The 14623-nt window shown below is 53.3% G+C and overlaps 6 protein-coding genes across 6 annotated transcripts; 4 read left to right on the top strand and 2 right to left on the bottom strand.

The window, feature by feature from the left end:
• Window positions 1-585: 585 nt before the first annotated feature.
• On the bottom strand, window positions 586-3549 carry A1O3_08820 (uncharacterized protein; the record flags this gene model as incomplete). Its single annotated transcript, XM_007738916.1, has 1 exon — window positions 586-3549. The coding sequence occupies one exon, from the start codon at window positions 3547-3549 to the stop codon at window positions 586-588; it is 2964 nt and encodes a 987-aa protein (XP_007737106.1).
• A 530-nt stretch (window positions 3550-4079) lies between these two features.
• Window positions 4080-5805, top strand: A1O3_08819 (uncharacterized protein; the record flags this gene model as incomplete). Its single annotated transcript, XM_007738915.1, has 4 exons — window positions 4080-4662; window positions 4710-4999; window positions 5046-5167; window positions 5220-5805. 4 exons carry the CDS (start codon window positions 4080-4082, stop codon window positions 5803-5805), a joined length of 1581 nt encoding a protein of 526 aa, XP_007737105.1.
• A 1028-nt stretch (window positions 5806-6833) lies between these two features.
• On the top strand, window positions 6834-9165 carry A1O3_08818 (uncharacterized protein; the record flags this gene model as incomplete). Its single annotated transcript, XM_007738914.1, has 8 exons — window positions 6834-6856; window positions 6913-6964; window positions 7023-7129; window positions 7190-7525; window positions 7588-8022; window positions 8077-8336; window positions 8385-8921; window positions 8987-9165. The coding sequence occupies 8 exons, from the start codon at window positions 6834-6836 to the stop codon at window positions 9163-9165; spliced, it is 1929 nt and encodes a 642-aa protein (XP_007737104.1).
• A 181-nt stretch (window positions 9166-9346) lies between these two features.
• On the bottom strand, window positions 9347-9860 carry A1O3_08817 (uncharacterized protein; the record flags this gene model as incomplete). Its single annotated transcript, XM_007738913.1, has 3 exons — window positions 9347-9629; window positions 9659-9731; window positions 9857-9860. The coding sequence occupies 3 exons, from the start codon at window positions 9858-9860 to the stop codon at window positions 9347-9349; spliced, it is 360 nt and encodes a 119-aa protein (XP_007737103.1).
• A 996-nt stretch (window positions 9861-10856) lies between these two features.
• Window positions 10857-12573, top strand: A1O3_08816 (CMGC/SRPK protein kinase; the record flags this gene model as incomplete). Its single annotated transcript, XM_007738912.1, has 2 exons — window positions 10857-11128; window positions 11184-12573. The coding sequence occupies 2 exons, from the start codon at window positions 10857-10859 to the stop codon at window positions 12571-12573; spliced, it is 1662 nt and encodes a 553-aa protein (XP_007737102.1).
• An 891-nt stretch (window positions 12574-13464) lies between these two features.
• Window positions 13465-14121, top strand: A1O3_08815 (uncharacterized protein; the record flags this gene model as incomplete). Its single annotated transcript, XM_007738911.1, has 1 exon — window positions 13465-14121. One exon carries the CDS (start codon window positions 13465-13467, stop codon window positions 14119-14121), a length of 657 nt encoding a protein of 218 aa, XP_007737101.1.
• Window positions 14122-14623: the final 502 nt, after the last annotated feature.

Here is a 14623-nt window from a genome sequence, read left to right as displayed (position 1 = left end):
CACCTAGCCTTAGGCGTGCCTGATCCTTCTCTTATTACGTCGTCGGTGTCGTCGGCCAGGCATATTAGCCTCAGTCTCGCCTACTAAGGAGGATGTTACTGTAAGCGGGCGAAAGACCAGATAGGCACCTAGGTTCTCGGCCAGTTTACCTCAGCAGTAGTGTACGGAGTCACGGTCTATCTTATACCTCCTCTTGGGAGCCGCTGACGTACGACCTGTGGTTCCAGATATAGAGAGAGAGAAAAAGGGACATTGGACTACATGAGAAAGAAGGCGTGCGGTACGGCAAGGAATAAAGTCTAGTCAGAACCAATTGTATTTCACGGTACTTCGAACACATATGAGCGAGCAAGGTCCGTGCTGTCACTGGCGGTGATCGGATGGCCCATGCAATATATGTCGTCCTTCCTTACACCGTGTACAGGCTCTCTTGCCTGAGGACTAGATCAACCTTTCATGCCCTGCCTGTTCCATCTTTAGGTTAGCGAAACCCTGGTCATATCCCAAATGGCCTGACAGAGCAGTGATCAACTTGCCCTGCCTACAGACAGAAGTTCGACCAAATACCAGCGCACCAAAGGATTTTCAAGTCTCCCAATCCTGGCCGCCCTCGAACCGGGGGAGTTGCTCGACGTCGTACATGGAGCGCTCCACGATGACGACTTCAATATTCTCCTCCGAAGGTGCCGGCGTCGATGACGCTTTGTTCGGTGAATTCTCCGGTGCGGTCGCAGACTTCGACGGTCCATCGAATTCTTGGTCAGCCCCAATCACGGATATACCCAGGATCGAACGATACGCGAACGTATACCAGTGGGAGGGTCGTGATATGATCGACCTCGATGGGGAGGGCTCTGTCGCGTGTAGAGCTTGAGCATCGGTCCCGTCCCCGCTCCGTCGCATCAAAGCAAGATCGTCTCCATTGCTCTCTTCTAGCTCCCATTCCAGCTCACTGTCTCCGTCGGCCGTGTCGGCATCGATATCAATCATCTGGACATCATCACCCCCGGCCCGGAATTGAAGCAGAGTACTTCCAACACCGTTCTGCCGCTCGCGCTCGGGAATTGCGTCGCCAGCCCCGGTGTTGCGTTTCCGTTTCTTGCTGACATTGGCCTCCTTACCTTTGGTAAGGTGATGGATGTGGGCATCTGGCGCCTCGCGCAACTCCAACTGAGCGTTGGTGGTTGAGCCGTCCTCGTGCGCCGGCTGCAACACATCATAGCGGCCTAATCTACCAGCCCTCTGCTTTTTCACTACGCCATTCGCGGAGGTTCTCGGATCCTGCTGCAGATCTTGGGAAATGTCGAACATGAAGATCCATGTGGAACCATAAAGCCACAGACGCTCCCCTTTCTTTTCTTGGTTCTTACAGTCCCAGAACCAGCCCTCGACCCGGTCTTTGAGATGGGTGAACTCGTGTGGGAGATATTTCGACGGATTTCGTCTTGACCAGTCGCTTAATTTGCCGCTCAGAACATCGAACTCCACAAGCTGATGCGTGGCAGTAATAGCAATAACTCTGTGATCGGCTGAAGGAAATTCTGGCGAGACGGGGTGCGGAGTGTGGCGCGTCGCATGAAGACCCAAGTTTCCATTCCCTGAGTTTGATGCTGGTATGACGGGCGAAGGGCGGAATGCCAGTATGAGAATGGAAGAATCAAGTTTCGGAAATTGTGAGCCAGCAGGGTTGCGAATCCACTTCTGCCCATGGATCACGGGTGCTTCATCTTCGTCGTCTTCAGAGGAGGAGGAGGATGACGATGAGTCTGATGAGTCGCCCGAGTTGTCTGACGCGGCCTCGATAAAGTCCAAATCTTCGTGGCCTTCGAGAATCCAGGCATCGATCGCACCAGACAGATCTCCCACTGCAAGCACCCGGCTGTCGTTGGAGAATGCAACCTGCGTTATGGTTTGATTGTAACTGCCCAGAGAGGAAGGCAACGTCTGTCGCGGCGCACGATACAATTTGGTCAAGTTTTCGTGTATCGAAGGACGTTCTTTCTGGTCTTCTGGTACCAGGATCTTAGCCAGGGTCACTGTGTTATCTTTTCTGACCATGTACAGCCATTTGCCGTCAGGAGAAAAGCCCACACGTCTTGAGCCGAGACGAGTGATTGAGGGGGGCAGGTCGATCTGTCTTGTTCGAAGGCAGGGCCGTCCGGACACCTGAGTCTTCCGTAACTGGAACAGTTTGACACTGTTGCTCGTGGCGGCGACAATAAACTTTCCGTCATGCGAGATTTTGGCATCTTGAAGATTCTCACCTTCTTGCATAACTAGTCTGGCAAGAGTTTCATAAGACGGATCTGCAGAGAGATTGAGGTCGAAGGTGTTGTCGGTACCTCTGTCTTTCTGCATGTGGTACACGACGATCTCGCGATCCCACCAGGAAATAAAAAGCCTGGCTATCTGGGAAGAGGACATGGGAGGATATTGTGGCAGATGGGGAAGAGTGCGGTGCAATTCGCTCTGTGACTTTCGGATTGGGACGACGACTGGTCTGGCATCCATGCCTCCTGACACTAGAACACTCAATTCCTCGCTCTCGAAGCTTGCAGAGCATTTGACATCGTGCTGGTGAAACCTCCTGTGAGTAACTTCCGCCCATCTCGTTTTCTTGGATCCTGGGTGTGCAGCAACGGGCTTGTAGCTGACTGTCCTCCTGTCAACACCGAGTGAGAAAATCATGTCTCCAGAATGGCTTGTAGCAATATCGAGAATATCCGCCTTGTGACTTTTGAGCCTCTGGACCAAAGAATAATTCCTTGGGTCCCATATTTTCAACTCGCCTGAAGAATCACCAGATACTATGGCTCCATCAGGAAGGCACTTGACAGTCCATACCACAGAGTAGTTGCCGTCGACGGGCTTTCCCAAACTCATGTTTCGAATAATCTTTCTGCTTGGAACATCAATCACTCGGATCGTGCTGTCCTCATAACCAACAACCACTGTATTGCGGTCTCGCCAGGTTATGCTTAAGGCCTTTGGCTTCCTGACCGGCGGGGCCAGGAGAGTTCGGGAATAGCGCAGATCGCCATCATCTGTAGAAAATAGAACGACTGTGCCATTGGAGCACCCTGCCGCTAGAAGCTGAGAAGCTGCACCATTTGCAAGTGTGTCCGAGTTTTCAATTCTTTCAGGCTGTGGTTGCGCGGCGAAGCACCAGATGTCTCCGAAATTTCCCTCTGCTTGTCTTTTGGGTGACCCGGTAGACAGGTCCCATTCAGTAATTGAACTTGTTCCTGAGCTGCTGAACAGACGGAGGGCTCCAGGTGAAAATTTGGACACATTTGCATCGTCGTCGAGAATTATGTCTTGCGTCCAGACTAGTTGCTCGATCGTGGTGTCTGTGCTTCCTCTGAGAATTGTTTCTTGTACCCAGAGACTATCCCTAGGATTCCACAGTTCGATATCGCCGTTATTACGACCGACCGCGAGACGAAGATCGGAAGGCGCCTTCTTCTTTGGATCGGAGGAGTGAGAGAAGGCGAGCGCGTTGATGGAGTGTGGAGGGTATTGCACAAAGCGGCACCGGTGAATGTCCATCTTGTCAGGTCAGAATGCAGAATGGAAGGCGAGGGTCTAGGATCATTGTCAAGTGCGCTGCCCACCCATTCTGGTTGCTTCTTGTGCACAGTACAGTCGGACTGCCTTGGAAATCGAAATCGGTTTGCAGATGCAGGAAAAAAAGTTGCAGCCACCGGGGTTTAGCTCCACCGATCTCCGGCCAGCCAAGTTATCGATAAGAACGGGGGAGTGTTTTGCCCGCTCGTGTCTTCCGCGTCCTGCGCTGCGCTGCATCTGAAGAAACGTCTCAGTGCGTGGCTGGTGAGATCTGGCACTGGTAGCAGGATCAAGGCTTTATCACCTGCGCTCCCCTACTGGGGACTAGGAGTAGCGTTGTCGATTAGGCTTCTGCCTGAGATGCCGGCGATTGTTCTGCTCATACCCCAACAGCATCTCTGCTGCATCTAGGTATGGGAGACGTCCTGATTTGATTGTCCCTGCGAAGCCATCCAAATCTTACTTACGCCTTGACAGGGCACACCCTGGTGAAAGGCATCTGTAATGGAGGCATGGCCACCTTAATCAACTACGATGTGTCAACTTTCAGAGACGCCATCAATCCCAACAAGCGCCGACTCCAAGATTTGCAGCACTCGGAAGCCAGAGCCCATGCCGCTCGTGTTGCCTATTGGAGGAAGAGAAAGATAGAAGTGCCTATTCGAATCCGCAAACACTTGCCGCACGGGACCAGCGGAGAAGGCCAAGATCCGATCACATCTTCTACGGTTCTACCTCAGACGAGGCCGTTATCCGATGATGAGGATGCTGGGCCGCTCGCTCTAAAAAGGAGCAAGCGGGTGATAGAGAGGCGCCGTGAACCTCTGTTTCTTGACCAGAGTAGGTCTGAACTCCGGCCAAGGAGTCAGTCAAGATTGTCAGGCACAACCTCGCAGACGAATGCAACCAGCAGCAATGGCAGACGCAATTCAGCTTCACACGACGGCTGGGTCCTTGCTAACGTGGATGTTGATGGCCGTGTGGGCTTGGCCAGGTATCTAAGACTCAGTCGAGCACCGAGTTCTGATATATTTGATCCACTGGACTCGTTCCCAGTTCGGCAAGGCGATGAGGTTGTCACAGCCATAGATCACTGTACATTCTCCCGTCCTTTCCCTGTGGCTTGCTCTAACACTCGGCAGACATCACAAACTGGGCGCCCTCGCAACGACCTGGGTTGAAATACCAGACAAGGGATAACCCTCTCATCAGGGACATGTTTCCATCAGCGCTTCAGAATGTGGAGCTCTTCGAAGCCATTGTTGCGCTGTGTTTGACCTTCAAGGCCGCTGGTCAAAACACACAGACTCGTCTGTCAGCCGCCGCCTTGCACCACAAAGTTCAAGCGTTGGCTGGAATAAGAGCAAAATTGGTCTCAGGGACTGTAGACGAAGCCGTCATCATGGCGACCATATTTCTCATGATTACTGACGTAAGTATTGCATTTTGCCTCTCTGCATATGCAGCTAAGATATTAGAATGTTTTCTTAGATGTGCAAGCATATCAAGCGCACCTCGCAGGTCTTCAGAAGATGGTCAAGGCAGGTCTGTCAACGAACGGGGGAGTGTATGGCGACTGTCTCCGGTCTTTTATATCATGGTGAGTGATGTGCTCCTGCATTTGTCATGCACAATTAACCACCTGCGAAAAGGGCCGAATGCAATGCGCTGCTGATATTCGGGGAGGGCACTGCCCGACGTGATGCTACACTAGACAGCTTGAGGTTACAGTATCCAACAAAGCCCTTTTCAATCTCAGTACTCAAAACGATCAACGCCCTTCCGCCTGGCTTCCGAACCATTGCAATGGATGGGCAATTATCGGCCCAGGTCTTGGGTGTCCTTGGTGACACTGTTCATTGGACAAGTTGTATTGATCACCTTTACGGGCAGACGTCCTCGGACGAAAAGCAAGCGTTCCTCATCGGCTTTGATCCTCGGGCCAACAGTGCTAAACTCATGAGACTCTGCCGGCACTCTGGCCGCAGTCGCACGGTGGAGAGCACAATTTGCAAGGTTCTTTTCATATACCATGCAAATCTCCTGAATTGGACCTGTCGTTGCTCCGGATACCGCCGTCTTGTCGGAGAGCTTACGGAAGCAGTCCGCCTCTGTGACACACAGGAGACTTGGAGTAGGAGCTTTTGGAGCTGGGCAGCGCTCATCACGGCGAACGCAGCCCGGCGAGGCGGCCAGGAACAGTGTCAGTTTGATGTCATGGCTAAGTTCATGACTTAAAGAGAAGAGTCACAGTCTTGGGAGTCAGTGCAGCAGCTCTTGGGGCAGTTTTTGGTGCACAGCAATTTGGAACGAGAATGGAGACTCTGCTGGGAAACGGCAAGGGGCTTCCGACACATGGCCGATTTGATTTCGGCCGGCTGTGTTCCCGAACCAGTGGGCCGTTGTGAAGGGGAAGATGACTCGTCGCATGTGACACATCATTCCTTGCTCCCAGGAGGTCCTTTCGGTTAGCTGAAGCCTCGGTTTTCCTTCAGCTCACCCTTGCCTCGAGATCAGCTGCAGACGATGGTGGCTGGTTGGGTTGGCGAGGCCGGACCCTGCGGATGGAACTACCCGCGCCCAACGAAGGATTCCCCGTCATTGAAATCAGACGAGAACACGGGCAACATGGCGGGAACGGGTGCGCCTTCGCGGGGAAGTGGCAAAGACCAGGACTAGAGGATGGTAGCGATTATGTGCGCGTAGCAAGACGCAACGCATCGAGACCAGCAGTGTATCGTGCCGCGGCGTCTGGGCAATGAAATGAGCGAGCTGGGGGAGTGACGGGAGACGCGGGACATGGGAGACGGGAGACGAAAATAGGGCCCTTACGCCTGTCCGTCTCCGTACAGCGTGCTCGTACTCCCTTGCAGCACTCCGGAGACACCCTTTATCCGACCCGGTCGCTCTCGGCTGACCTGCCAACCGGGAAGACTGGCACCTAACCCTAGCTGACTCCTAAGCCCCTAAGCCCTAATGCTTTAGCCCTAACTGCTACAAGGGGGACCCCCCTAATTAACCCTTAGACCTTGGGGACCTGGGGACTTCGGAGTGGCTAAACGCGTTACGCGCGGAACTCTCTAGGCGATCCCAGCCCGAGCGAACTTCTCGACTTCCTCCCTTTCCACCTCTCCGTCTAATTAGGACACCGGGGCGCCCCGTCTCACTGATTCCATCCAGCCCTTCTTGACATGTTATGAGTGTTCCCAACAGCTCGCGCGCACCCTCACCCTCACCCTCATCCTCGTAGTCAAGACAGCCGGAAGATGAGCGAAGTCACCACGCCCCAGTCAGTTGTGACCCTGTTTCCCGGCCCGGCGACCCCGTTGCTAACCTCGACAACAGAACCGGGGACAAGCAGGTCAAGCGGGCGTGCACAGAATGCCGGCAGCAGAAAGTGCGTCCTTTGGAGAACCCTTTGCTCCAGAAGAGTCATACCCCTGACCGACATGTAGGCTCGATGCGATGCATACCTGGACCCAGACAACCCGTGCTCAAGATGTCGCAAAATGAACAGGCAATGCACCATCTCGGAGCCGTTCAGGCGAGAGCATAAACGCAAGTATGCCACTCTCTTCCTGTTACCCGTTAGGAGCGGACCTTGACAGATCTACTCGCATAGGAGAATGTCGGAGCTGGAGCACCAGACCGACGAACTCCAGGAGCGACTGAGGCCATCAAGCCAGCCTGCACCCACCGCTTTGCTTGAACATACCTGGGCTGCGGTGAACGACCAGCGGACTGCTGAATCCGAGAGCCGGCTGGCGTCGGTGGCGCCCTTTTTCAGAGATGCGGCCATTGCTCCCGTGTCGTTTCGCTCGTTCTCCCAAGCTGCCGAATCTCTCCAGACCCCGGAAAGCCTACCTCATGACCAGCAGGCTTCGGCCACAGCTACACTCCCCCGGAGCTTGGAAGGCTACACGATAGATTCGAGGGACATCGATGCCATGTTTCAAATGTTCGTCTCTCCTTGCCTTGTTCGATGATGCGAGTGGTGTAAATGCTAAGCATCCCACGCAGATATTTCCGCGATTACGCGGGTCTTATGCCCATCCTGGATCCTTCCCTGACTCCAAATGCGGCCTACGCGCTCTCGCCCTTCCTGTTCTGGGCCATCATTGGCGTCGGCTGTCGCACATACTACAAAAATCCCACCCTGCTTGGAGTCCTTCCTTCCAAGATCAAGACCTTGGCCCTGCTTACAATGGGTAGCAACACCACTCTTCCGATCGTGCAAGCCTATCTCCTGATCTTGTATTGGCCATTTCCAAAGGCGAGCGCTGCCACGGATTTTACTTTCCCTTTCAGCGCGGCCGTGCTACACATGGCAATGGCAATGGGGCTCCATCTCCCAGTGTCAAGTCAGGAATTCAGCAAGGTTCAAATCAGACTAAGTGAAGACGAGAGCAAGAAACGCGCCGAGACATGGGGCTATTGTATGCTCGTGTACCAACGGTGAGTTGAGGCGTCGCCGGGGTCTTACGTCGTTGCTGATGCTGTCGTCAACAGTTCATGTTTCTGCAAAGGCAGTCCGGCAACACCGATTGTCGATGTCCCACACGATCTTGACCAGAGACGAACACTGTTCCAGAAGATATCACCGAAGCTGAAATTCGAGCTGAAGCTCCAGGATGTTGTGACAAGGTGCTGCATCGCAGTGTCACAGAATGGCTTACGCGTCATGTCCTCGGAACAAGAGAGGTCGCTGGACACCTTACTCAACCTTTTTCAGGCGCAGATTGCCAGCGTAGGCCTCGAATATGCGTCAGGTAGCGTCTCCTATCCCTGGTCCTCTTCGGCCGCTGACCTCCTACAAGATCTCGACCATCATTACGTTCAGATGGCCACTCTGAGCATACAAGCTTTCAATCTCTATAAGTCCCCGACTGCCCAGGACCCTTCGTCGTTGTATGACCTCTGTGGATCCGCCTGTCAAGTGATTGAGTCCTTTGATAATCTCGACAAGGCTGGGCAGATTTCCTTGCCCGCTTCCGGGGTATACTTTTACTTCGGCCTGATCATGCCCTCCCATGTCCTCCTTCGGCTGCTAAAGACTTCCTTCTCTCGATACATTGACGTTGAGCGGGCCAAAGCTGCCTTGTTCCTCGGTATAAGTCTCCACAAGCGCATGTCCTTGCAAAATGACGACCTCCCGGCCAGAAATGGGGTAGCCTTGACTCAACTGTGGAACAGCAACAGGGCTTTCCGAAAACCGAACGGTACAGAAGCCGTTGCCCTACGGATTCGAAGCCGCTTATGCGGGAGCGTCCTTCTCGACTCGTTAGTGTGGTGGAGGGAAGAGTTTGGAGGGTTTATGGGAGTTTATCCGCCTCCACTAATGGAAAACCACAATGGTATGCCGCCCTAGTAGATGATCTTTTGACAAAGTTCGTACTGACTAGAGCAGATGAAACTCCAGCGCAAGATGGCCCGGCCAGCACAACGGCGAATTCGCTTAACGACAATGCGATACCGCTCACTCTGAAGCCAGACTACGCCAGTTTTTTGGACGACCCCATGTTGACTGAATTCGGCTTGCCGGGTGGCGACGATATATTTTCCTCAGTGTGGGGCGACGGCATTGGCGAAACAGTGTGATGAAAGGACTGTACGAATGATTTTCATTTCATGCCATGCCATGACCACGTTAGCCTCGTCAGGGGTTGGGCGTTGAGGGGTTAGGGACATGTATACTTTGTGAAGGATCGATATCCGGTCCAAATATGAGCTAACTTCCAGACGGAAGGGCGATTACTGTCCCGCTGAGGATTACGACGTGTTACCACTTGTTCTCGATCCAGACTCCCCAGCCAACAATCTTACCCTCGATCTCCTCCACCAGCTCGTCCTTGGTCGCTGCTGGACTCATCTTGGGAAGCGGCGAGTCGGGGTCTTCGCATATCAGGATGTACTCCTGGATGGCTGTTCCTGGAATGGCGGCATCTGCTGCCGGGGACCACTTCAACCGGGGAAATCTGTTGGAGCCAAGCAAGGAATGCTCCCAGGTCAGGTGCGAGCCTGAGGCCCCCAGTTCGGGAGACTCAACTTGGATGTTCTGCGGACTGTCCTTGAGTAGGTCGCTGTTTGTTACGAGTTTGTCGTCGTGGCCTCGAGCCCGGCAGAACAGCTGCGCGAGATGGTCGCATGGTCGACGAACGAACCACCTAGATTTCGGGACGAAGTCGAAGCTCTCTATGGCTGGGAGCCGGGCTTGTGGTGTGTTGGATGACAAGGTCGGAATGCGCGCAAAGAGATGAGTGGTTGTGTATTAGTGATATCAATGTTTCACCCATTAATGCGTTAAGCGGCCGCAAGTGAAGATGGTGGAAGGAAAAAGGAAAGCTTCTGCTCCTTCAATGACAGGAGGCTTGACAGTTATTGGCCTAATAAGCCTGAGCCCTATCCAACGATCTCGGATCACTCTGTAACTCTGTGTACTCCGTACCTCTGTGGAAATATCCAGGGGGTGAAGCCTAATAATAATAGGCTGTGTATGCCCCGGGCGTTATAGGCGTATAGGCGTTGGGGCGTTGGTGGGGGACGGCTGCGAAAAGAGAGGTTGGCATCACGTGAGGGCGAGGGGCAGGGCGCAGTCTGCTGCGGTTGGACCAACTGCAAACTGCGACACGCCTGCGACAAACCCCGAACCCCGTCATCAGCAGGCCGGGCGTTGGCGCCGGTCACGGTCACGGTCACGGTGACGCTCACGTAAGAGGCAAAGCGTCCTGCTCCCACAAGATCGCTCATTGTCACACCCTTGTCCTCCCTCAATCCCTGTCTTATTGCATTAGTACTTATTCTTCCTTAGTCCTGTTGCAGACGCTCCCACGTTGTCGTCCATCCTGTTCTTCTCAGCCTCTCCAACACCCATGGCATAGCTGTCCGTCGAACCCTGCAGCACATCTAACAATAGTCAGCTCAGCTCAGCTCACCTGCCCTCCTTATCTCCCTCCCTTCGATCAAGAAGACCAAAAACCACCTCAGCATCTCTGCCCTGAGCGCCTGAGGCCTTCTAGCTCATTTTCTCAACGTCCAACGTCCAAGCTTACCTAATTACCCTTCCTAGAGTCCTTGGGCCACCGGACTTCGATCTAGCTTTGCGCCCGTGGGCGCCCGGGCCAGCCGAGTCATCCGCTCCGATCACCATCCGCCGGTGTTCCAGCCTCATTTTAAAACAAACGACATCATCAGGTCGGCAAGACCCCAGACTCGCCGGCACTGAAGTAGAATGGCAAAGGCCCCTCGCCGTCCTTGATTCTGCATTCACACAACATCCTCTAGCGTACAAGATGCGTCCGAACCTGCTTAAGCGGGCGCAAAGCTCCACCAATCGCCAAGGGCCCCTCAGCCATTTACTGCATTCCAGAGCCAATTCGCCACATCCCCAGGCCGACACTGTTTCAGGGCTGAAGGCCATCGAAGAGGAGACCTTGCCCAAGTACAATGCCGACAGCTTCTATCCTGCACGTCTCGGGGAGGTGTTGAACGATCGCTACAAAGTCGTCTTGAAATTGGGTTTTGGCATGACCGCCACAGTCTGGCTCGCGCAAGATATCCGAGCGTAAGTATTCCAAACGCGCTTGAAACATCTGGCCTTTGCTCAAACATCCCAACAGGAATGCAAAGGCTGGACAACCGACCTACGTAACTGTCAAAATCAACGTCAATACTCTCACCAACGACTTCCTGAGTGGTCGCCGGGAAATCGCGGAGAGGCTCCAAACTGCGAATCCTAACCACCCTGGTTACAAGCATGTCCGTTTCATGCTCGACACCTTCAGGATTAAAAGCAAACATGGTGAGCACCTGTGTATCGTGTACGACGTTCTGCGCGAACCTATCGACTTGTGCATGGAGAAGTTCCCCGGACGACGATTCAACTCTGAGAAACTTCGGAAGCTTTTACCGGCTCTTCTTCTAGGTCTCGACTATATGCACAGCGAATGTCGAGTCGTGCATACAGATCTCAAAGCGGACAACATCATGATGGGGCTGGGTGATCCATCCGTGCTCGAACGCTTTGTGCAGCGTGAGCTTGAGCATCCCTCGCCGCGCAAGATGCCTGACAACCACGGCCGGATCATCTATACGTCCTGCAGTGATTTTGGCGAAGCCCCTTCGGATGCCGTCATCGAGTCCGCCAAGATCACCGACATTGGCCTTGCTCAATGGGGAGACGTCAGAAACACCAAACCCATACAATCCAACGCTTTCATGGCTCCCGAGGTCATCTTGCAGTGTGGTTGGTCGTATCCTGCCGATATCTGGAATCTGGGGGTGATGCTTTGGGACCTATTTGAAAATTTCGGCTTGTTTGACGGCATCGACACGCGACCCGGGCATTATCGCCCGGAACAACACCTGGGCCTTATGATCTCCCTACTCGGGCCACCACCAAAGGAATTCCTGAAGCGTGGTGCCAAAACGACGAGTTACTTCGATGCACAAGGCCAACTCAAGAACGCCGAGTGTCTATCTGAAGACCTCACTTTTGAATCTTCCATTTCGCGGCTCAGGGGAGAAGAAAAGGAATTGTTCATTGATTTCGCGAAGAAAATGCTCAAATGGGTACCGGAAGAAAGGTGGACAGCGGAGCAACTGCTTGAGCACCCTTACTTGACCAAAGAGCGAGAATATATCCCCACCCCAGCCCTAAGCCGTACATCAACAGAGACATTCGGTTCCATCCTACCTTCACGCACTGGAACGCCAGGACCTACTTCGAGCCCGCTCTCCGCCTCCCTCCATCTGCCCAAGGATGTCGAGAAGTCAGCTTCTCGCAACTCTCCAACTGAATCGACGGATACGTCGCTTGAAAATACCACTTCGGTACCGAGCACATACAACACAACAACGCTGCCGTATCAACTCAAGAAGAGAGATACATCATTAAGCGAAAGTTCGAAACCCCCGGTTCCACAGTCCAACAAGTGTTCTCAGGAACTCATCGACTCGATCCTTAACAGAGGAAAGGCGAATGCAAACAAGGCTGCGGAAACGAAATGAGTAGCAACGTAAGCTTCTCTTGGGCGGGATTGTCGGTTGCTTGGTGCTGGTTTCAGCATCCTTTTTACGTTTCCCATTTCAGCCGGGCATGGTTGATAGGTTTGCATGGAGTCTATGGAAGGTCTACAAAAGATTCATCTAGCGGCAGAGTTTAGTTTTTCTCCAAGTCCTCATACCCCTGGAGAAGACTTGAGCAGAACAATCGGGCCAAGGCAGAAGCGGGATTATATCGACCTTTCAACCAGGAACACTGTCGATCCTGGCATAAGGACCGAGCAGTGCTGTCTGTTCCGAAGCGTTCTTTGGTCTCCATCCTCGATCCTCTTCTTTTCATCGAATTGGCCGTCGAAGCTTGATGGTTGGGTGCCGAGTGCATGTCTTGATACGGGGATTCGGTGGGCTGGCGGGCTGGCACTGTACGGAGTCGCAGATCTGCTCTGTAGTAGTAGTCGGCGTGGCTCGTTGGCAGCCTGGAATGGCATGCATTCATGAAGCTGGACATTTCAATGGCAGATTCAATGCAGTTTCCAGCATTTAGTCACTTAGATCTGATTGTATTCAGTTCAAGATATAATCTCACTTCGACCTAGCGTATGGGATGTACATGAGTGAACGAAACGTTATAGTAAGTTGCCGTAGGGTAGACTAACTCTCCTCTCTGACATGCATGTCATTATTATTCCACCCTCACTAGGGACCCTCCCCGCGTCACTTTGTCCTTTGTCCTTTTGTCTTTCGTCCTGCGCCGACGCCTCTGTTCCCCATCTCTACTTGAACTGTGTGTATATGTACTTCGTGCAGATGTACCTTATCCCACCATCAAGACCATAATAAATTGGAACAAATTGGTTCTGAACGGCCGCCTCCGCCTCCGCCTCCCCGGAAATCGAGATGCGAGATCTCATCTCTTTCAAGCCGTCCCGCTCCCGCATCTCTCTCATCGCCGGCCTCTTCCACACCCTCCAGGGCACTTGGAATCTCGACCGGAAGCTACAAAGTGACGATCCCACCGCACCGTCAGGTCGATGCTCGGGCAAGGCTACATTCACTCCGACGCCGCCTTCTGCCGTCATCGACTCGGACGGTAAGCTGCAACTGGCCGACGCGGAACTCCTGTACCATGAACAAGGAGAATTTGAGATGGCCACGGCCACGGCCGCCCAGCAAAGTCCTCTCCCTCTCAAATTCCCCTTTTCGAGGAAATATATTTGGCGCCTCAAGCGGCTGGACGACGGCGATGACGCCCTGACCATCAGCGTATGGTTCACCAAGCCAGGAACCAACATGATCGACTACCTGTTTCACCAAATCGACCTACCTCTTTCCCAGGACGACGGTGACGACACCGACACCGACACCGTCCTGTTGCTGCACGGCACCGGAGGCCATCTCTGTGTCGCAGACTTCTACAGCACCGCTTACTCATTCTCACTGTCTCGGACTGCTGGCCCCTCTGCCACTGCCATGCTGTCTTCTTGGAGTACATTACATGAAGTCCGCGGCCCGAAGAAAGACCAGGTAATCGAGACGAAATTCACCAGAGCATGACTATGATTGATGTGCACAGCACCCCTGTAGGAAGACACGGCTCTGCACCTTCCAGAAGCTGCCTTCTACCTATCTACAGCTGAATAGAGCAATTCGGCGTCAACGTCACCAAACCATCCGAGTTCCACCTTTAGAATCGTTTCTCTCGGCACTTGGTGTTGTATGTAGGAAGGTACGATCAGTAGGTTAATGTGAGGTGAGGATAATAGTCAACTGCCGTGTGTCAGTCGGCGATCGCTCTCCAGCCCTGGTCTTGAGTCATCGGTTGCGAATCAGCAGAAAGATCTAAGATCGGTTGGAGGAGACGGGTCGTTCTCGTGTGGAATCGTCACTACGGAGTTGTTGTATGTAGGAACAACGAAGAAACGAAGAAAGGAAGAAAGCCACAATGGCTGTTTGGTAGCATCAATTGCTATTGCGTTGTTTTCTACGGTGGCTGTCTCTGACGAACACTTGGGAGCCTAGCATCCTCTTCCTCCTCTCTATCAATTGCACCTACAGC

This window comes from Capronia epimyces (genome assembly GCF_000585565.1).
Source record: "Capronia epimyces CBS 606.96 chromosome Unknown aczIQ-supercont1.8, whole genome shotgun sequence".
Taxonomy (NCBI): Eukaryota; Fungi; Ascomycota; class Eurotiomycetes; order Chaetothyriales; family Herpotrichiellaceae; genus Capronia; species Capronia epimyces.
Note: the sequence above shows the minus strand (reverse complement) of the source record. Positions and strands in the feature narration are given on the sequence as shown.